The sequence below is a fragment of the Aulostomus chinensis genome, chromosome 22 (assembly GCF_037954235.1).
Source record: "Aulostomus chinensis isolate RoL2024-O1b breed Wild chromosome 22, RoL_Achi_v1.0, whole genome shotgun sequence".
In the NCBI taxonomy this organism is placed as follows: domain Eukaryota; kingdom Metazoa; phylum Chordata; class Actinopteri; order Syngnathiformes; family Aulostomidae; genus Aulostomus; species Aulostomus chinensis.
The window spans coordinates 23,171,441-23,195,520 of record NC_141341.1 but is presented as its reverse complement, the minus strand read 5'-3'; the positions used below and the strand labels follow the sequence as shown (position 1 = coordinate 23,195,520).

Sequence of the window (24,080 nt, the reverse complement as noted above, 5' to 3'; positions counted from 1 at the left end):
CTATCATCAGCAAAACATCAGAGGTCAAATATTAGCATTAGTCATTTGGGGACCTCTTTAAGCTAACTCCTCCACAGTTTATTAAATATGTGCGAACTGTTCATGTTGCACTGGATAATACATCTTAATCTGTGAGTGATACCATTCGTATCATATGATAATAAAGCTGTTCTCATACATGTAGGCTTTTCTACCAGCACTGACAAGTGTGGTGCCTGAGCTCCAGCAGCGTCCTACAACAGCTCAGCAGCCCACAGTGAGGGATTACAGCTGTCTCTTCCACATATCTACTGGCAGCATCTTTTTCTCTTTAAATCTGCTTATGAAAAGCCTGGAAAGAGAGCCTCGGTACTGTGGACACTCCTGCAGACGCAGCTTTGGGGTAAAGAATAAAATCAAGCTGGTCAATTAATTCAAGGTCTAAGTGAATATTTAAAGCAGAGGTAGGCGATATAGATTTAACACTGCATCATAATGTTTCATTGTGTTTACTCGTGGTAGCGCTATAAGGGGCTATATGAAATTAGCACAAGCCCTTTATTTGGCCTCAAGTCATTTCTGTATATGTTCTTGGTGTATGTGGGGTCTGTGCAAACCTGACTGACCCAAAATGTCAAATTTATTCATTGTCAAATAATTAAGTTGGCTAAAATGAAAGACAATTTGCCTCTGAAATTAGAATTCAAGAGAAAACAAAAAACTCACAGAATTTTACATCTTGACATAACCCTTTTTTTTTTTTGTTAATACAGCAAATATGTCTATAGGGCCACAATATAATATAAGTTTTTTCCCACTTAAAAATGTAATGTTACTTTCAGCAAATTATTTGAAAAAAACATCAGTCAATCAAAACATCATCATCATCATCATCATCATCATCATCATCATCATCATCACCACCATCCTCATCATCAACAACAACAGACATCAATTTAGGAAAAATGGATTTAGTTGTGTTATCTGTTTACTGCTCCTCCACTTATCTCTTCTATTTTATCTGACACAAGGACAGCAGTTTTCCATTGTCCACTGCTTTCTAATAAACAAACACTCAATGCACACACAAAAGTTGAATACCCTTCTGGCTGTGCCATCTGTTTCATATCTGCCTAACGCCACAGACACCTGCATTGAAGATTAAGCACAAGGAATCCTGCTATGCAGTGTGGGCTGGGTTAGGTCGATAAAATATATGCACATGGAAATGATTTGAACTACAAGAAACAGTTATTTTAATTTATAATAACCGTAAAATAAGCAGGAGCTGGACATTGATTCACTGACCATGTATTACTCGCGAAGCCTGTGATAGCGTACATGTGCTGATGTCAATTAGATTACCTACTGTAGATCTTCAAATAATGATGAGCTTTCCAAAGTGAGGATCACACACAAATAGAATGGTATTTTTGGATGGGGAGCAGTTCATACAGCCCCATATGGATGTCTGTGAATGAAGTTGTGCAGCTCACCATGAAAGACAGGATTCACTGAAACAAAGACGGTGTGATTGACTTTGGCAGCATCTGAAATTAAAGAAGATTAAAGAAAGAGTACAGCTCCCTAAGGAGGAAAATGGATGGGTTAATCACAGTGCTAACGAGAAGGTGTTGCAGAACACGGAAGCCTCTACATCATTGTGCTCTGACAACAGCAGGACAATCGAGGCGCAATAACCAGGTGGTGAGACTCGGATTCCAACAGCTTTGTGCCTTTCAACCTCTCTGCACTCACATTATTGTCAACACAAGATCAATGTAGCAGCAAATATTTGAGCGTTCCAGCTCTTCCTATGGTCTCAGGGCCCTATCTTACACACGTTGCAAGGCCCATAGCAGGTGTCAGTGCTAGTTTCATTCGACACAATTGTCATTTTCTTGCCCAGCACCTGTGTTTAAATAGAAAACGTACTTGTGCTCGTCTGTGTACAATTTACACTCAAAACTTGAGGTACAGGCAAGAACAGTTCTGTACTCTGCAGACAGAATTTCCACTCAAAGGTTCATGAGTTAACTGAAAAAGTGCAACAACTAACTTGCAGGAAGTTTACACTTATATATGCAAATGTCTTTCAAAACATTTGTTTTCAGAGACTTTTCAGGTTGGGTGTGTCTAACAAAACTTGTTGATCACTAATCGATCATCTTTCCTGCAGAGTCATTACAAGACTTGTCGGAAACATTACTAAAACAAAATATCAGGATATTTGCTCTTATGTTACCAGTTTACACTGTCAAATTAGCTTTTGATGGGATGGAAGGCTGGAGGATGGTGCAGGCAGAGGCTCCGAGGCCCCCACGCCTGCCCTTCACTAAAAACGAGCACTGTTGTATGCTTTGCTTATCCCACCAGGAGGTAACCGATATCTGTAATCTCCTGGCAAATGATCTGGAGACTGATGCCAGACGTCCCCATGCCCCCCGCCGTCAAAGTCACTGCTGCACCGCATTTTCGTATTGCAAATAGGTCATTCCAGCATCAGCTTTCCACGCTGTAACATTCGGATACACAAAAACCCCTCAATGATTAATTAAAAGAGACAGAAAACAGCACCTTGCCGCTTGCAACTGAATCATACTTTGAGATTAGGATGCTTTAGATGCACTCCTAAACCATTCAGCGATTATTTTTTCCCTTTCCCCGTATCTGGGGCTGTAGCAGGTAGTGTCAGATTGCCTTCATCCCCCACAGTGCATACATTTTTTTTTGCTATGTGTTTAAATTGTTTAACAAGGACCGCATAAGTCTATGAAGGAATCTTCTTGCACAGGCAACACAACACATCCTCAAGGATTGCTTGATTGACCTGGAGAAAGTAAAATGCCAGGGCTAATAAGGTGATCAGCTCACTTGGACAAGTTGTTAACATGATATTGATTTGATGGTTTATTTCTTACAATGTTGAACTGAAAGCTTCTCCATTTGATTCATTAACATATCCCAGCTGAGTTTTGTCCTCATCATCTGAGCCATAAATATTCACCTCAGCAGTACCAAACACTGCATTTTATTACTCTGACGATGTTTACAATGCACTTTGTTCATATGTCATTCATAGCTTGATTATAAAGTGTTTGATTCTGAAAAACATTGTGGAAATAGATACTGCCGTTAACAGTGTTTTTTGATGAATGGATTAATACGAATCCAAAATCATCTTTATGCTTTTGAACCTTGCCTCGTGACACTTCTTGTTTGACAGTCCATCGTGTGGGAAGGTTCCCTCCTCTATGGTTCTCCTTGAGGTTTCTGCCTTTCTTCACCATTAAAACGGGTTTTCAAAAGAACATTTTTCCTCACCCTGATGGAGGGTCTAAGGACTGAGGATGTCACACTGTATACAGATTGTAAAGTCCCTCGAGGCAAATTCTGATTTGAGATTTTATTTTATTTTATTTTGTAAATCAAATTTGACTAAGTAATTGATCGACATGTCAATAACATGAAACAAAACTTCTTCTATAGAATCTTAGATCTGAGTATTAAATCTTGATACTTTTATTGCTTCAATACTGATGTTTGTCTTTCATAACCTGAATTGCATTTTATTTCCCTATGTTTTAAAACTGTTTGAGCAGAAAAATAACACAAAGCTGGAATGTAAAACTAAAGAGTTCAAACATATTTGATTTTTGTTAAAATGGATTTTAATTGTATGAAGCAAAGGTATTTTTTAAAATATAAGACATTTTTACCCATCCATATTCATGATTTACATTTATGTTCTGAAACTTTATTCAGATGTATTTATTTAACATTTATTTAACCAGGTTAAATTAATAAATAAATAAATTAAGATTAAAAAGATGAAAAATTTAGCTGAATCAGTATTACCTAAGATAAATTCATTTTTACTTTGCTACTTAATTATGTACATAAGGGCAAGTAAAAGCGCCCCATTTTTCTGAGTGTGCAATTGAAAATGATATGATAATAATCTCTACATTGAAACCTGATATACATCATTTTCTGACCAGCAAGTACATTTTTATCTTGTGTGTTCCACAGGGTTTACTGTACTACAAGAATACTTTGATCAGTATAAGTATATAAATATAATATCAATATAAATAGAAAAAATATATATCTTCAAAGGCAGTGGAGTCTCACTCAGACCCTCTGTGAAAACACAGAGACAGGTTTATTTTTACTCATCTTGAAGGAGCTTTGCGTGAGAGGAGACCTATGTTTTTCCTCCACGGCGGCCCGTCCCCCTGACCTACACCAGGAATCTCAAGTGCTGGAAACTGTTACAGCATATTCAGTGCAGCTCAGAACAGGAAGCTCAAGATAGCAGCAGGAGCGAATCCCTCTTTCTCTTCAAAAAAAGCAGCAGCAGCAGCTGCAGCAGCAGCAGCAGTAAGGCTGCACAGCTCTCTCCAACAGAAAGCTGTCAGTCATAAATTGTGTAGCAGGTTTGTGAGACAGATGCAGGCTGCACCGGTCAGCACATCTCCATGACTGATCTTTTCTCCGGGTGCTCGACAGGTGTCGGCCATCACAGACTATTGATCTCTGCAATCAAAAAGAATGTGCTGTATGATAACGAGAGCCGTCGCTGCCAACAAATCACAGGGACACAGACTAGCAAGTCAATTTATTCCCAGTTAACCAAATCCACAATCAATTCTGCTGCCGAGCTGCAGTGAGAGCCATTTATATCCTTCTGTACCCACACCATCATTGAAAAATGGGCGTTGTTAAACTGGATTGTGTTATTAATTCCAAGTTATAGCCTCCTCAATACTTTATCATGAACTTTCCATTTATCTATATATACTGATGTCCAAATCAGTGTTTCCCTTACAGAGTGTGTATGAAAACAGAAACATAAATCCAGATAGTGGTGTTGTGCCCACAGTCTGCATGTGTGTATTCTATTTACAGGGAATGATGTTTTGCATCTCCCAAGATCCTTGGAATTTCCATAAACATTTGAAATGTGTTTTCAAGATGAAGCTGTTTTTCAAAGCGGCATGCAGTCAATGTGACCCTCCAGCTGTCAATCAACTGAGGTCTTACTTGCTGGAGTGATCTGCTCTCGCTGATTTAATATTAGACAAACAGCCACTCGGATCATCAGTTGCCTGACTGTAATGGAGAAAAAACACTATAATAGAATTTCAGCACGTGAAATCCACTCAAAGGGATCATATATTTAAGAGGGAATACTCTTAAAAGTATTTTTTCTAAGCAAAAATACAAATTGACCGGTTTTCTTTGACAAACTAATATGCATTTGGAATTGTTTTTTCCCTATTTGTTGATATTTTTATAAAACAAGAAAGGGTGGATAATGAAATTATTTTTTAGATGCAGCTCAGCTATTCATTGAGGATTCTGCTTCATGCATGTTACTGTCTACTGTCACTTATCCAACAAATTGTTTTTTTTTTCTGTTGTTTTTTGGGGGGCTAAAAATACTGAGGACTGGTAAAGCACAGAGTCGTTCTCAGTCAAGGATTTATTTTTGTCCCGAAATAATTTAATGAAAAAGATCTCAAAATATCTGTGATGGCTTTGTCCGTGTTGTGAAAACAGAAGACTGAGCAACACAAGCTGGCAAGAATGAAAGGATTTCAGAGTACTGTTACCTTGTCTTTGTCTCTCATGGACCCTTTTCCCAGAATCGACATCTTCGTGAGTGTGTCCTCCTGTAGTCTTTTTAACGAGTTCCCACGTGGTCCGAGGAGTTTGCCGACAAAGTTAAACTGCAAGAGAGAGAGCGAGTGTGGATCAATCAAGCATCTGTGTGTTTGAGATAAAGAGCAAAGACGTTCCTTAAGTCAATCACACATGGCTTAACCAACACTAGCTCTTGATTGAAGCTAATAAAACTTGTCAGACGTTTTTTTTTTTGTTTTCTGCCCATGTCTTGCTAGCATCAGTATAGAAACAATTTTGAGATAACTCACTTTGTTACTTTTTGATCCTTTGTGATATAAAGATGCTTAGTGACTGGGTATCTCTCTGAAAATAGAAAATTTACCAGCAGTAGGAGTAGTGTAGCTGTGGTTTGCAAGCGTTGGTGACAAAGTGAGCAAAAGAAGCAACCATATTATTTACTACATTGATAGAATTTCATATCAGCCTTGTACATTTTTCAATACTTCTAATAAGGATGGCAGTGAAGCATAACCTAATCCCGGTGCAAATATATATATGCAGAAATGAGAGCGAAGAAAGCAGTCACTGAGTTGTTAAAAACATCGAAAAATCGTTACCTCTTAGGTCTCACCCCTTAAACACTTTTCTGAACTCGTTTTGATATTTCTAAGGTTGCAACTACTGGATATTGTCATCAACAATTTATAAGATTATCATTTGCACCATTAATTAATACATCTTTTAGACTAATAATTGACTACAGACTTTAAAACTGAGACAGAAATTTTGTAAAATTGTATGTATTTCCTAGGACCCAAAGTTATTGTTTGTGAAAAAATTGCTTCTGTTGTCCATCAATAGTCCAAAACCCAAAGACTCTTTGTGTTCTGATATAAATTACAAAAAGATTTGATATGTTTTTCCCATAAAATGACAGAAATCAATTATACAATTAATTTGACTTCAATAAGAAAAATAATCAGTTAATTGTTGAATTACATTTGTGCATACATGGGCCAATATATCATAAAAGAATGACCTCTGGCGTGTCACCATAAGGTTTAGTAGCTTAGTTTACTTCCCAAGGTCATAGTGTTTTTAGCATTAAAACCCAAATGTTATGCATTACTGTATTGAGCAATACTGAGTACAGACACCCATCAAAGTCCCAGAGCCTTAACATGGGTTAAACACAATCCTTCCCGTAGCTGGGGATGGTCAGCGAGACAAAAGGAGAGCGATGCCTTTCTCCTCCTCTTCATGTTTTCCTTTAACAGTGAGTTATACAGCTGTCTCCCTCAGCTATCTGGGCCATCAATTAACTAGGAGGAGGTAAAAGAAAGAGCCAGTTTTGTTCTACACCTCACCTATATCTCTCCTGCCTTTTGTTCAGAGAGCGAGTGCTTATTAGGAGGCTTCTGCCAATTCCTGGGTGAGGGATTTGAGAGGCAAGCTTTAGTGATTGGTTCTAGTGCAGTAACTGACTGTTGGCTTTTTATCCTGATTAGGCTGAACTCTGGTAGGTACTGTATCTTCCTTCAGCTTTGATAATTACACCCAGTCCCTTCACTTGGTGGTGATAAAGAGAGACCGAAGTCAGCCTTGCACCACTGTGCTAATTCTGTGCCATCAAGAGTACATAGCCTCCTGCACAGGTTATCAAAAAGACCAACTTGGATGCAAACCTGGTGAAATTCGTTCACTCATTAACTCCAAGAATATCAAAACTGTGTCCAGATAATGACCCATCCAGGGCGTAAACCGGCTCTCGCCAAGGGCAGCTGGGATGGGCTCCCCCCCGCAACCCTAACAGGATAAGTGGTAGAAAATGGATGGATGGATGGTCCAGATAAATCTATTTAACACTGTCTAAGCAAACAAGATGTGTCCTGTCTCTCATGAATTCAAGTTTACACAAAGATGAAGGAAGTTGACAGCACTACTGGTGACCAAAGGCTGTTGGAAGCTGTTTTAATGTTCTGAGTTTAACTGATGTCTTGCACATCCATCATTGCGGCTTAATAGAGCTTTGATCACTTAGCACCCTTCAGAGCCAGATCACACATCCCACGTCTCTTGCAGCGTTTCCATACATGCTGTGCAGCCATTCCAGGTTGGGCACTGGATACAGTGTCCAGGATGTTTGTGAGGACGTCTTTATTCGAATGCTGTTTGATATTTTGGTGTAAATGCCGAAACAACAAACTAATTTTGAATCATCTGACATAAATTGGTGCCTTGAAACACTGCTTTCACTTTACATTGATGACACATTCAAAAATGTGTGTTTTGCCTTTAAAGTGCAAAAAAAAAAAAAGTGTGTCTTGAGCTCACAAAGGGATTTATTTCACTGAAATGGAAGTGTTTTGGTATGCTTGCTTTGAGGTCAAATCAAAGTGTGAGTGAATTACTGAGAGTATGGCTGGATAAAGTACATGTGGATTTTCCTGGATGATGCACTTGAGAGTTGCTGTTGTTTTGCTGTAGCTGGAATAAGCCATCAGCCGCTAATAGCTTCAAGCTAAATATATGTCGCTGCTGAAGGTGTGATTTTTGTGTGAATCAGTATAAAATAAAGATGTTTTCTTTCGTCTTTGGACCCATAATATTTAATTCAAAATCATATTTTGACATAAAATTGGGTTGTAATAAATATTGCACCTTCCTGGCAATTGAAAATTGGTGTGGGCTGTCACATGAATTTGTCTGTGTGTCCTCATACAACAAAGATTGTTAGTGATGTAACAGCCTTTGTTTGTGTCTGAATGTAAATACTTTAGACTTTTTAATATTTGTAACACCAATGCCAGAAAATTCCATCCATCCATCCATTTTCGTCCACTTATCCTCTTAAGGGTCGCGGGGGGGGTGGAGCCTATCCCAGCATCTACGGCGAGAGGAGGGGTTCCCCCTGGACAGGTCGCCAGTCCATCGCAGTGCCAACATATAGACAGACAACCATTCACACTCCCAGCCACACCTACGGTCAATTTAGAGTATCAATCAGCCTCGTCCCCTCTTGATGTCTTTGGACTGTGGGAGGAAGGTGGAGTACCAGAGAGAACCCACACAGGAACAGGGGGAACATGGAGACTCACCCAGAAAGATCTCGTTCCCGAGCTCAAACCCAGAAACCTCTTACTGTGAGGCGATGGTGCTGACCACTGCACTGCTGTGCCACCAGTGCCAGTAAATTTCAGAGAGATATCTGAATACATCGGTGGTTGGTGGATATGTTTGGAGAGACACACCTTCATCTCATATGGATGGTCATCCACATATAGAAGTCTCACTGAATGCATAACTGTGGTCCCTGCTGTTTATCAGATGTCAAAATCTGTTTGATTCCTGCAGTGATAGATGCTTTGGGGATTTGCTAATGCTTTCGTTATCCTGAGGGATTATGTGAGTGACAGAAACCTGCCTGGACTCCCGTGCTGGCTCATGTCATTACACCATGAGAGCGGATTGGGCTGCGGGTGCCTGTAATCACCAGAATAAAAGCTGATGTGTTTAATCACAAGTCACCTCTTGCTGCTCTGTCTTTTAGGTGCATGAAAAATAAATGAAATGAAATGAAAAAAAAATCATATTTACATATGAAACCATCCAGTTTGGAAGTGGAAGGGAAAAAAATGGTGGACATACATGTAAGTGAGGAAAGGATGTATTTTATCACACTTAACTTGAAGCAGGGGGGAGGGGTGGCAGCGGCGAGATCGTTTCATCATCTGCTGAATGCAATAGTGCGAGCCTTAGTGAAAGGTGTGATCAAAGAGAGACAGCAGAGTGATTACGCTGAGGACAGCAGGACAGCACCAACAGCAGAGGCATAAATCACTGCTCCGAGCACAGAGAAAAGCCACAGTCCAAACTGGAAATAAACCAGTGGCTCTCCTTGCTGCTCACTAATGGCCATGCAGAGTTTTCTGACCAAAGATGGTCTCCGTTAGAGGGCCAACAGATCCTACAAATTTTAAGAGGGGCTCTGGGGCCTCATTTATAAACGCTGCATAAACACAGAAAAAAGATTCAACACAAACTTTATAAAAAAAAAAAATATTATATAAAAATTCTCATAAAATAAAATATTATCAAAATATTTATAAAGATCTAACTTGACGGCAAAATGTGCAGTCCTACAGGGGAGCTCTGACCCATGCGTACAAACATTATGCAGACGAGGGAAACTGGCACATGCATTTATAGTTTGCTGTAGTAAACGGCTCCATAAACACAGTTGGATTTGAAATGATATGATAAATAGTACATCTGGTTCTTGGTAAAAGTCTGCTCTAGGTCTCTTTTGCTGTCACTACCACTAGATGGTGCTCATTGTGATATTATTAAAGAACTACAGCCCAGCCCTTCAATACCTTTTAATAATATTGTCCAATTTTGTGGGCATCACCAAGTACCATTGTAGTTTTCATGAAGTTTTAGTGCATAAAATCGCTGCATTGATCATGTTCTGTCAGATGCACCAGACCTAACATGGCATCACCACACACTCCTCACCACACGTGCCTGAATTGTGTCGCCAACGAAGTGTGTCACCTATAAAGTGTGTTGCCTACGAAGTGTGTAAATAAAGCTGATAACAGCTTTTCATCATGACACTCCTAATCTTCTTGTCACAGGGCAGCCAAGTTAACCACTAGAAAACTTAAATGAAAAAAATGGATAGCATCAAACCTCCATTTCTAAATAACGGGATTGATGCAGTCATGTTGTTACATTGGGATGTCATCAGTCCGATTCCCCTAAACTTATGACCACTACACTGACACTCATGCATTGATGCATGGTCCACATTTCTGGCTCTTTCCAGCAGTTGTTGATCGACCGCCTCTTTTCATTCATTCAGTATTCTCCAGCTGCTTTACATCGATCATCTAAGGTTGAATGTGGGAGTGTCGAGGGCAGGATGTGAAGCAGATTTCACGTGTTTACATTTTCAGGTAGACTGTGATTTATAAAGGCAGTATGACATGCATATGCACTACTTTATATATCGGGATATTTTTGTGTGCATCAGCAGTCAGCTTTCCTGCCCAGCTTTACAAATGATGCCCCTGATCCTTGCTCATGATGTGGGATATTTGTAGTTCTTTACTGAGTGTGATATTACATATAATACAGATTCATACATCATTTTGACGGCACGGCGGTGCAGTGGTCAAGGCTGTCGTCTCACAACAGGAACTTTCGGGTTTGAGTCCCGGCTGGAGCACAGGGTCTTAATGTGTGGAGTCTCCATGTTCTCCCTGTGCCTGTGTGGGTTCTCTCTGGTACTCCAGCTTCCTCCCACCGTCCAAAGACAGGAAAATGGGGACTAGGCTAATTGAATATTCCAAAATGACAGTGGCTGTGAGTGTGAATGGTTGTCTGTCTCTATGTGATGGCTCTGTGATGGACTGGCGACCTGTCCAGGGTGAACCCCGCCTCTCACCTGAAGGCTGCTGGGATAGACTCCACCCCCCACGACCCTTAACAGGATAAGCAGTAGAAAATGGATGGATGGATGGATGGATGGATGGATGGATGGACATCATTTTGAATTCAACAGTGTTTTCAAACCAACTGGGTTGTATTCAGATTCAGGCTGTTTTTTTTCCCCTTAAGTTCATTTTTAGGGTGATCAGAAGCACTGCAACTCATCCATTTATTTCACAATTTGCTGATTATTTTTTTGGTTTATAAAATGTCCAGAAATTGACTCCATGAATCATGAAAAACAAAAGAAGCAGCACAAATTTCAGTGTGCAGCAACTATTAGTTTAAGTTTGCACATTTTTCCATAATTTAACAAGCTCAAATCTACTTTGTACCTGTTAGTACTACTACTCTGTCTACTACGTGTAGCACTTGCTAACGTAATGGGTGTATCTGTATTTTGATAACAATGTAATGTATGAGTTCATAATTCATGGAAGGTTCATTGTGTATTGGTGTATTGAAAAAGCATAAATATCGTTAAAATACGATTTAAAAAAGAGTTAAAAAAATCTAAAAGAGATATGTGTTAAAAAGGTATAAGTTCATGTCATGTCAGATAAAAGAAGAAAGAGTTAAGTTCAACTGAGACATATTTTTTTATTATTTCTCTAAGTGTAATTACGTGATGTTATGTATGCAATATCACTTGTTTAAGAGGTGTCAATCACAAAAGCCTTTGCTGTGATTGACTTAAGTGCGAAGTTCAGAGACTCTGGCCAATAGCGTGAGCAGTTTGGCGTGAGTGGGCGGGCTCTAGACGGTGTTGATTTGCCGAAGAAGTAGAAGAAAGGGGAAGAGAGTTTGAGACGCGAGCTAGCCAAACTGCATCTGAGATTTGTCCAGGGAAAAGAGACAGAGGGACGCGAGCTAGCAAAGCTGCGTCGGAGTTTTTCGAGAAGAAAAGATACAGAGAGACGCGACTTAGCCCAACCGCGTCGAAGTCTTGAGATTTTATTTTTGTGGCCGAAAGTTTTAATTTTAAGGTGTACGGACAGTCACCTAATAAAATAGACTTTTGTGCCTTGTTGGGAGGATTTGCGCCCTGCCGGTGTGGACGAGAGCTGTCGAACGGAATCGTCTAGGAGCGGACTGTGGGCCTTGGCTGGCAACGACGGAGAGCCGCCATTTCCCGCCATTCCCCTCGGTTTCCCCACGGCCAGTTGGGAGCCATTGACTGCTGTCGGTAACCGTGAGTAACTGCTAAAGTGCACGTGCTTTTATTCTGCTTCCGGAGAGTGAAACGGCCAGTGAGTTTTAGGCCTCAACGCACACGAGCAACGAAACAGGCCTGCAACGGGGTTTTGGGGTTAGCTTTTCCCAGACTGTTGTGGACTGTGGTGTGTGTGTGTGTGTGTGTGAAAGTGTGTGTGGGGGTTTATTGCAATATTGGCTTGCTTTGTGTTTCCTGATATCTGGTGTGAGTAACCAGTGATTTACGGTGTCTAAAGTGATTTAAAAGGGTGAAATTTCTGTTAATTGTTACATTTATTATCACTGAACCCAAGTGATTATTTCATAGTTTGTTTGTTTTTTTTTTTAATTTAGTCTGAACTCTAAAAAAAACCTCTACTAAAAGAGTTGTTGCATTTAAAGGCTATTGTGTGTGGTTTTATTTACCCAGTCTATACCTTAGTTATTAAGCAAAATATTCAAGGGAATATCATAAGAGTAACCCAGGTCCCGCCCCATAGGTTCATGAGACGGGTGTTACATACGTATGGAAATTTCAACAGAATCTCTCAAGGCAGCTAACAGCATTTCAAGACAGCAAGCAGCTGGAACTCGTTCCCGGAAGACAAAACACATTAAACATTTGACCAGCGATTTTGGCAACCTCCTTAATACAGCTGTTAAAATAACTCATGTAATTCTTTTAACTGTATCATGACTGTGGTATAAGCTGGATGATCAACTCATAGTTGTACATATATACAGTTTTGGATGTACTTCGCAGAGGTAACCACTTGGCCATCCAAAACTATATACTGTATACACACCTACGAGTTCATTATCCCTTACTTGATAATAGAATTTAATTTAAAGTTATGGAAATTGTTTATTCCCATTAATAGTGCAGTTGGACAGCGAGAAGGTAATTCCAGTAAGGGTAAGGGTAATTCTGATGCAACAACATAACATGTTCTCTCTGCCCCTTGCCATTCTGGTTGCTAAGGTAACGTTTCAACACGCCTTCAAAATAAGATACACCACATTAAAAATTATAAAGTGCATGAAAAATACATCTCACTACAATGCTGAATCAGCGGGAGCCTGAGCTTGTTCTTCTGCAACGAGACGGTCCCATCTAGGACTGATGAGAGACAATGACACCCGAAGTGTTTTGCTTATGTCCAGTCTACTCCTGCAATTTCGTTTTGTTTGCTGTCACTGCAGCAAACCCCATTTCACGCAAATAAGATGAAGGAAATGGCAACAGGGTTTTTAGTGCTGTTGAGACAAACTCAGGGTATTCTGCTGTCACTTTGGCTCAGTCTCTAGTATATCATGGTCCGAGACCACAGAGTGACCCTCTTGACTGGATGCGAAACGTGGTAGCCAACAGAGCTCTACCTGTTTCAAGTAGAAGAATTATAACCAGGACTTCGCTTCTGTAAAGCCGATCCCTAATTCCCCACCTCGCTGGAGACCAACCATCCCGCCAGGAAGACACGGAAGCCACAGAGAACCACGGAGGACACCAAGGATGGACCAAACTTATTGCTTCACCTGCACAACAGTAAGAGGTTTGTAGCTCTGGGCAGATTTTCATGATTAGAGTGTTTTGAACTGTTTGCTTGTTGTTATACGGATAACCACGTCCACAGCTGCTATTATCAGTATTGTTCAAATATCGTTTGCATTGTTGTTACCACTGTTTGCTTGTCTTATCACACTTAGGTGAACTGTGATTTTCCACCTGCAGTAGATCAGACTATTTGGTTATCGGTCAGATTTTTTTGGTGGTGCCCCGTTTTATTATTAATTTTGATTAATAAGATTTAATAATTTTTGAGAGCAATTTTCATCAACTTTGTTGATTATTAATTATAACTAATAACCAAATTTCACTCCTGCACTGCTCAACACTCTTCTTCTGTCTCCTCACTGGGCATTTTCTCCTTTGAAAATAAGTTTTCCAAAGAAATTTGTGTTTTTACTCATTTTGCAAGTTTGTGGGTTTAATTTTAGCAGTGACATATAACGTGACCGAGACAAGAGTTAAGACAAGCGTCAAGAGTGAGTCATAGATGGATTCAATGGAGAGAAGTCGGTCATTTTTCAAAATAAAACATTGTTCAGACTCCATCCATCCATCCATCCATTTTCTTCTGCTTATCTTGTTAAGGGTCACGGGGGGGCTGGAGCCTATCCCAGCTGCCTTCGAGTGAGAGGCGGGTTCACCCTGGAGAAGTCGCAAGTCCATCACAGGGCCAACACATAGAGACAGACAACCATTCACACTCACAGCCACACCTACACTCAAGAGCAGTGTTATTATTGTAATACTGTTTAGTGCAGTGGTCAGCACTGCTGCTTCACAGTAAGAAGGTTCTGGGTTCGAGTCACAGGATCTTTCTGTGTGAGTCTCCATGTTCTCCCTGTGCCTACGTGGGTTCTCTCCGGTACTCCGGCTTCCTCCCACCGTCCAAAGACATGCAATTGGGGACTAGGCTGATTGATACTCTAAGTTGACCGTAGATATGAATGTGAGGGTGAATGGTTGTCTGTCTGTATGTGTTGGTCCTGTGATGGACTGGCAACCTGTCCAGGATGTACTGCCTCTCGCCCGAAAGCCACTGGGATAGGATTCAGCCCTCACGTGGCCCAGGATAAGCGGAAGAAAATGGATGGATGGATGGATGTTTATGTGACATCACTCAACAATGGAAAATAAGTTGGTTGTGTTCACATCCAGGTCACATTCATGAAAGATTTCTGTTTTCCAAAGTTGATGTCTGTCAGCTTTTGTTTTGTTACATTTCATTCTATATCTGAGTAGGCTACAATAAAGATAAAGAAGTTTGCACAGGATGAATTTAATCTCAATACACACGCTGTGTGTGGCTGTGCCACTTCAATGCCACAAGCCAAAAGGTGAAGTCTGCAGCTCAGAAGAAAACCCATTCAAGTCAGACGCATCACTCTTGCCATTGCTACCTGACAAATAGAACAAATTGAATTTGTCTTCCTTAGTGGTTTGTTGGAGCTCTAAACAGCGTATTAGTGGCTCTACTTATCAAATCTGTCAAAGCAAATCTGTTTAGCTGTGAACCTCAGAGACACGAATCAGCCTCCACGACATACATACAATACATCTCCCTGGGAGCTCCACAGCAATACTTTTCAGATATAATTTCAGATTGAGTGATTAATAATACACATGTGGTTATGCAGTGCATTGATCCACTTTCGTCCAAACAGAATTATCTCCAAAAACAAGACAACTGAGTAACAGAATATTGATATTAATGTGAATAATACCATGATTTTGTTTTTGTTTTTTTAAATTAAGAAATGTGCTGCCATCCTGCTGAATGCAACAGAACAGAATTATGCCCACAGAACTCAGCAGAGGAGTTATTTGACCTGCTGAGAATAGGATCCCCCATTGTAAAGTCAGGAACACACACGAAGGAAACTCACAGCAAAGTACTTAAGTGAATTGTGTACTCCTGTTCTGTTCTATGAATATACTCAACCAACCCAATACACATACTGACATATTCATATTTTTTGAAAGAGTTTACTGGCTAGTTTTCTCCTGTTTAGAAAAGTAGAACTGATTTTACACTATTTCTATGAGGAACACACATTGCATTGACATCATACGCTCGCTGTTTGTCCTTTAACTGCACAACACTTTACCGTTCCTGCTATTACCACTGATTGTTCATTAGGGACTGACTATTGTCTGTGTGTAGTCTCCTGCTATTGTGAATAAAAAAAGTGCCCTAAACTTGTGATTTCCACTGCACAATGTCAAAATGGCAACATTTTCAACTACTGCCACACATTGATATTTTAACAGTGCTTCAAAATGAGTCACCTTTGAGTACACATATAGGTTTTATTTTGTACTGTAACACTTCTGTCGACCGTACAAGTGGATTGGCAGTTTACTAGTTATTTCCACCCGAAACCCTTCAGTGTTAAAAAGTACACTTTGAAGTATACAGCATGTGAACTGAAAAAAAGGAATTACTGCTAGTTAAAGCCTTACATCTCCATTTAATCATTGATTGGGATAGGTGACAAGTGATTTTACATACCAGAAGACAGTATGATATACAGTATATTAATATTGAAAAAAGGGCCCTGAATATGATGACATTCTTTTTTCCCCATATCACCCAGCCTTATTTTATACTGACACAAACTACAGTAGCCTGTAATCATCTGCACACATCTTGGCTCAGTTTCCTTCTTTCTCTCCCACTTTGTGTTCAATGACAAACCTGTTAAATTAAATAATTGTCAAGGAGTTGATATGGCCCTACAGTGGGTCTTCAAAACTAGCATAAATGTTAGAATAAATGCAGGGTGTGGACTATGGTAAAAGCAGGCATATTGCTGAATAATACGCCCTTCGAGTTAAAGCAGCACTGGTATTATTTAATATGTGTGTCATTAAAGTTCTAATCAGCACGATATTGAGCAGAGCACTAAAGCAAAAGATATCTCTAGAGCTTCTGATTTTATTTTTATTTTTTTCAACTGTGTTTGGCTCCTTTGCCATGTTTCCTCCCCGACACTGCAGGTTATTGCTGCCCTTGCCCCTGGAGGGCCGAGGTGAAAACTTTGAGTAATGTCCCTTTCTAAGTGTGGCCTTCTCACTTTTACACCGGCCTCCCCAACATGCTCCCAGCGGGAAATCCCCACATACACAGAGCACAAGATAATACACAATAAACGCTGCTGCCGGTGAAGGTTTCTTGTGTCGCAGGCAAGGCTGAAGTGTTCTCAAATGCAGCAATGGTGTAGCTCAGAGAAACCTAAACTGGAGGTCACTGTGAAGCTGACTGTCACAAAATCCGAGCACGTGACACATAGTAAATGCATTCTTACCCTCTCAGCAATACATTTCTCGTGTGACGGTGTTTACTACTGGGCCCTAAAGAACATTTTTACAAATAAATCTCTGTGACTTTCTCACGCCTTTGAGAAACATTTTCATGATCATATTATACATTGTTTAAAACATCTGTTCACGCGTGAAAAATAACCAGAAATCCCTGTTAAAATTCGACAGTGATACATTTAACTACAATTAACAACAAGCTAAATGGTTTGATTGATACATCATAAACAGGAAATTTGGTGAGTTTTTTTTTTCCTCAGTTCATTTCAATTTCAATTTATTTAGGACAGCCCCTTGAGATGCAGCATCTCCTTTTCAAGGGGGTCCCAACACAGACACACCAAACGTAAATACAATGCATACATACATACAAATCATGACAATAATAAACAACAGACACAACATACTGCTCTACCACAACCCCACCCACCTCTGCACAAGCTCTCAAATAATAGGTAACTATCAAAGTAAAGAAACCGGGAACAATGCAAAATATACTGTATGTATATGCACGCATACATATACTGTATATATTCACATATTCCTAAATTACAAGGCAATAGGTCATAATAACAGGAGCATCAAAATACAATTGGGCTTTAAAAAAAAATACCATAAAAAAATTCAAAAACAAGAACAGCTTGTTCTTAAGTGGGAAAATAAATTTGATCTGAAGATATAAAAAGAATTGACGGACTTTCAAAAGGAGGGCAGATTATTCCAATCAGATGGCGCCTTGTATTTGAATGACCTACGACCTGTCTCTTTATGAATCTTAGGGACTGTGAAAAATGGTTATGTCAGATGTCTAAGAGGATGCGAAGATGTATACTGGACCAGGAACTGTTTTAAATATGGTGGGATGTTTGAATAGATACATTTAAAAAGAAACAAGAACCAATGAAAATGACGTCTGGATTTAGGGTTAAGCCAGTTGAGGGCCTCATACGTGAGGCCACCATGTGTACAAAATGGACATCTCAAAATAAATCTGCATAACGAGTTCTATAAAATATTGAGAGGGTTGAGACTGGAGTCTGTGGTGTTTTGGTAAACAACATCTGCGTAATCTTCATCCTAACTAAACCACATATATTCTAGTCTAAGAGGTATTTGCAGCAAAATTTCCATTTCCTAAAATTTTTTTTTTAAAAATCCTAGCTTTTGTTAATTTTTTTGAACAACTTTTCTAGCCCTGGAAGTTGCTATTCTCAGATTCTATGGCTTTTTCTTTTTCATTTTGAGGGGGAAATGGTTCTCAGAGATAGTACCTTTATTCATCAATAACAAATCCATGTTGATGTCATTATTCTCATCAAACATTCATAAATATCCAGACAAATTAATTTACTGAGACACCATGTGACATTGACCAAGGTTACTGTAATAGAGAAATGTGTGAGGATGAGAGGAAAATGATACTTGTAATACTTCAAAAGCTTCAACAGTTCTTCAGAAAGGAAGCAACATCCCTAATATAGTTCTACTCCAGTTCTGTCAGCACAAAATCTGCCTCCACGCTGTCTTTCGGATATATGCTACATCTAATAACATAAAACATCAACAAAAACTGTCAAGTGGCAGTTGTAAGGAACTGAAATCAAAATCAGAACAAGTTGGCTTCATTATCTATAAATAACTCCATCTAAAATTCTCTATCTGTGCACATCACATTCTTGGAGATGTCTCGGGTGGTGATATTATGGCACTTACTTTAGGAAACTGCTTGACTGGTATTAAAACTTTCTGGCCCAGTTTCATGTTCTTGTTGATGACGACGTCAATGAACTTCTCCTCTTCCTTCCCCTCATCTTTCTGAATTTTTTCAATCTCTACAAACAAGGGAGAAGAAAAGTAATGAATCAGTGTTGGCAAGAAGGAAATATACAGATGTAACTGAAGGAAAATGTTCACAACTGGTCCCTGGTGGGACTGCAGACAACCATTATCCTCATTATTGATGGGCCTTTTCACACACACACCACTTTAACTCCTAACAGCAAGGAATAAAAGCAGTTGCAAGAATGGAAATAATGATGTCTGGATTCTGTTTAGCTGCTTTGATTTCAGGGTCCAGGTATTCTTCTTGCTGCCTCAATGTCACACTGCCACGGCTTAATGGGTCACCTAAGTGGAACACTGTCATTGCTAACAATATTAGTAACACCTGTGTTTTTCTACTGAGACACGTCCAAATGTCTGCTGTTAAACAGTACAAGTCTTTGGATTACAGGTTAGTTTCTTCAAGACTGAGATGAGGAGCACCTACCTTTTTGTAAGACCCAATTGAACATTTCATTTTTAAACTTCTGGTACAAAATTAAAATACAAAATGACAACTAGCAAGCTTCAGGGGACACAGACATAAGAGCAGGTGTCATGTCAAGGGTCTTTCCTCTTATTATCATCAAGTGTGCTCTGCAAATGGCAAGTGTGGATGAAGATGTGGCAGAACAGCTAGACTATATGGGAGAATAGTAAATGTATGCAAAAAAACCCAAACAAAAACACAAGTTTCCTGAGTAGAACATGGTTTTAAATCAATGATATTTTGCAATGGGGCAACATGGTGGCACAGTAGTTAGTAATGTCGCCTCACAGTAAGAATGTTCCGGGTTCAAGCCCTGGCTGGAGCACAGGGTCTTTTTGGGTGAGTCTCCATGTTCTCACTGTTCCTGCTGGGTTCTCTCTGGTACTCCAGCTTCCTCCACAGTCCAAAGACATCAAGAGGGACCAGGTTAATCCAGACTCTAAATTGACCGTAGGCGTGGCTGGGAGAGCCAATGGTTGTCTGTCTCTATGTGTTGGCCCTGCCATGGACTGGCGACCCGTCCAGGGTGAACCCCGTCTTTTGCCTGAAGGCAGCTGGGATAGTTCCCCCCCCCCCGACCCTTAACAGGATAAGCAGTAGAAAATGGATGGACGGATGAATGAATGGATGGATGGATGGATGGATGGATGGATGGATGGATATTTTGCAAGGGCACCATCACTGTATCCTGAGCTTAGCAGAACAGAGTTTTTTTTTCCCTAGAGATAGTGATTTTCTGGCATCATGTTTTTTTTTTAAATGAATTAATAAAAATTAATCAGTTATTTTCCCTCCAAATAATACAATCCATGCAACAGTTCTCTGTTTTATGAGCTTTGGAATCATAGATTTTTAAGAAACGATTCTCAGAAAACAAAACAAAAAAAACATATTTAGCAATGGAGCTTGTTAGCAGTGAGATATACTAATGCTTAAAGTATCAGCTAACAAGGGGTAGGCCACTAGCTAAATTAAGTTTTGGTTACACTTAAAAAAGTTATTATGACAAATATCATGTTGAACCACTTCATGAAGACCAATTTAGCAGTTAGGGCCAAGCTCAAACAGAGCAGTTGGGGAAACGTCCTTGAGCTGTTAGTGCTCATGGTTTTGAACTATGGAGACCCCTCTTTGTCCTTTTAAAGCTGAGCTGGTCTCGAGCTTCATCATCAGCTTAAACTAGGACTGAAATGAGTTGGGTGACTAACAAGGTAAACACCCATGAAATAAAAATTGATAGTGCCACACAGCTATGAGGACTCTGCTCACTTCTCTCAGTTTTTAAATATCTTCACAAGTGAAATGAATTGATAAAAACATTTGAGAAAAATGATGGGGGCAAAAAATGATTAGATGTGGGCTGCAGAGTTAGTATTTTCTCCACAGAAATTGGATGGGTATTAATTTTCTCATCTCTCTTTGGGAAAGAATGAAAATAAGATTTTTTTCTGAAAATGTTTGTTTTTTTCCCCCTACTTTTTCATTCCTGTATCTGCCCCTGTATATCATAAAAGAAAACAGAATTTTATTTTTTCAAATGAACATGACTGTTGCTCATTTTCTCTTGATCCCTCTGCATTAGTTTGCAGACGTGCTCAACCCTCTTTTGTAAACATAATAACCCTGTTTTTATTGACAAAGACTGCGAGGTCCCTTCAGTATCATTTGTTTCTTCTACTGGCTGAGAATCCATCACCATAGCACTTTAAGCAGTGCTGCCAATTAACATGTTCAGATACTACATGCACCTTTCATGAGTCCCTTTCATGTGCTTGTAAAACTGATAGGGAGGACCCTAAATCTCACACGCCGCAGGCTAGCAAAAATATTGGCTACCACGCCTCTTCTGGTGGTGGAGGCAGACTTTGATGTATTTAGAAATGTAACCTAGAACGTTTAATCATGTGGATAACATCTGTGTTTCCGGAAAATGGTTTTGCAGAGAGAGCAGCTGAGAGGTGAGCAGGGGCTTTGACAAAAATTCAAAGCTAGAGGCCTTGGGGGGGAGTCAGAGGGCAACCTCCATCACTGATTTATTTATGTGAAAAATATTTTGAATCAAACAATATGATTAAATCAGGCCACCATGCTAGAGTGACCATATTTTGATTACCGAAAAACCAGGACACTTGGCCTGGCAATGAGATACTCGAATGATATTCAAAGTTTACTCAAAGATGCCTTTTGTGTTTGAAAATTATTTTGCAATATGACAAAAAAAAAAAAAAAAAAAAAACAACCCTCAGGACGGGCAGGACAGGCCATGACAACAGGACATGTCCTGGGAAAACAGGACATTTGGTCGGCCATTTTAAGACTTACCATTTCTGTAAATATTTGAAATCAAGCATGTTCCCACATTCGAGATGTACCACGTCACATTTTTTTTTCAATTTACACTTGAAATGAGTCAGTAAGGAGTCAAGCATGTTGACAGCGGAGTCTAGAAACTATGAACACAATTGTGACTTCTCAAAGCTCTGCTGCATTTCATCTGCAGAATGCAATTAAAACCTTTGATATGAGTTTTTCCCAGGATAAAGAATAACTGAACTGTCGGTGAGATGGAGATATCATTAGCTCTAGTTTATCTTAAGGGAGGAATAAATTACAGCATTAATATTAGTGCATCACCTAGCAACATGCCAAGACATTGCTTCTTCCATGGTGCGTTGTCCTCAAAACATTCAGCTTCTTATGTATGAGGAGATTGAGACTAAGATTGCCTTTCAGCTGCATTGCATCTATGGTTTCCTCTTCTCAGGTTTACAGCACAATTCTTCCACACAGCTCATAGGGAAAATCTTGCTTTTCAAGTCCAAATAGACCTACACAGAGCACAACAATCAATCAGCAGGTGTAACAAGCAGCCAGACTGCAGCTTCAAATGAGCTCACCCTCTGAACATGGTAGCCAGCAAGAATTAACTAACCACAGTTCTTTCAGAAGATCTTGTTTGAGCTGCAGTTTATGAGGGAGAAAATGTGGTGACGTGAACTGCAAAGCACCCCCGAGTCATTAGCACCTGCTCAAAAGAAGATTTAAACATGCATCACCGACACAAGCACAATGTGCCAGTTGTATTCTTTTTTTTCTTTCCTGCCATTTCCACGGGATTCTCCTCTGACTGCAAATGGATAGGGAGTAGTGTGATATTTAAATCTGGCTGAGGCACAACACAAACTGTTAGTGAGGCAGTGTCTTGGAATGCTCAGACTCATTAAAACATATCAGAGCAACCAAGTCTCTTTGTCGATCAAAATGTCTTTTAAATCTCATCTCACACTTTGCAGAAGTGTTGATTTTCTGAAGTTACAAAGACCAAAAGGAATTCAACGAGTTTATGAGGCATTTATGATTTGTTTGAGTGGCAGAGAACGGCATGGATTCCATAAGATTGAAACTTTGTCGAACTGTTTGGTTAGTTTGTCACTGTTTGGGGCATTTGTATATTCTTCAGTTCAGGACACTTTTCATAATTTTGCTTGATCCTTTAATTTACAACCAGAAATGTGTTAAACACTCCTATAGCTGAAGAGCTCAATCGAAAACACTAGCATGCTACGATGATGGATTCCATGCTTTTTTGAGCATGTTAGCTTGTAGGTAAATGTACTGTACAGGAAAAACCTTACAGATCTGCTTTGGTGTCTATTACCTTCTTGTTACCTACATTAATGTTGGGCACAGCTACAAAAAAACACTACCAATGTTTGATGTCCACCACGCAAGAGAACACAATTGCAGGTCAGAGATTATTGGTTTGTTTGTTTTTGATTAAAATTGGATTGGGTTCAATTCAGTCTGTTCTTAAGGGCTTCTGGGTGTTTCTGTATATGGGATTATGCATCAACCATGAATTCATATAAATGGGAGGGATTGACAAACTATTAGGAACACCTATCGTTCTTCAGTTCAACAGCACCAAATTTGACAGCCTCCAAAATGACGATTGAAATAAATTAAATATTCAATAAAAGATTCTCACATGTAATCCTCAGGAAAGCAAGGTTTATTGCAGGGTAGCTTAATCATAACATGATGTACTTGATCAAATGGAAAACTGTGTACATGTGAGATATTTCCTCATCATGATATTACTGAATGTAAGGTTCACTTTTGGAAACAATTAAATCAGTAATATGTGTTTTGGTGAGGAAAATGTAAAACTAAAAATACTGTCAATAAGGTTTGTGACATCATTCAGCCCATGGCCCTGCCCCGAAAACAACAGCCGTTCAACAACTAAAGGACCAGGGCATGGCCCATCAGGGCGCAAGGAATCCAAGAGATCAAGGGGCAGTGCATGAACTTTCAATTTAATTAGTATGCCCGTGATCAAAGTCAAAAATTTAAGTAGAACGCAAAGATCCAAGTGAAACCTCATTAAGATTCAGAGATAAGTCAAGGACATTGTCATGTCACACAACCCATGGCCCTGAGAGCACACACTACAGTAATACATAAATTTGATTCTCAGTACTATTTTTATATATGCCTTTGATTGACAGCAAGAAGGTTCCAGGTCCGAGCCCCAGTTCAAGTTTCTGTGTGGAGTCCGCATCCCTGTGCCTGCGTGGG

The 24,080-nt window shown here is 39.6% G+C and overlaps 1 protein-coding gene across 2 annotated transcripts in view; it reads right to left on the bottom strand.

Annotated features, from left to right (window-relative positions):
• Positions 1-24,080, bottom strand: part of khdrbs3 (KH domain containing, RNA binding, signal transduction associated 3) — a 119,636-nt gene that overhangs the window by 50,325 nt on the left and 45,231 nt on the right. For both annotated transcript variants that reach the window (XR_015111152.1, XM_086192841.1), the window contains exons 2-3: positions 18,902-19,020; positions 5,598-5,714 (exon numbers count right to left, since the gene is read on the bottom strand). Coding sequence is in view for 1 of the 2 variants with exons in the window: in XM_086192841.1 (XP_086048967.1) it covers positions 5,598-5,714; positions 18,902-19,020 (236 nt within the window). In the remaining variant the exon portion in view is untranslated. The remainder of the gene's footprint in view (positions 1-5,597; positions 5,715-18,901; positions 19,021-24,080) is intronic.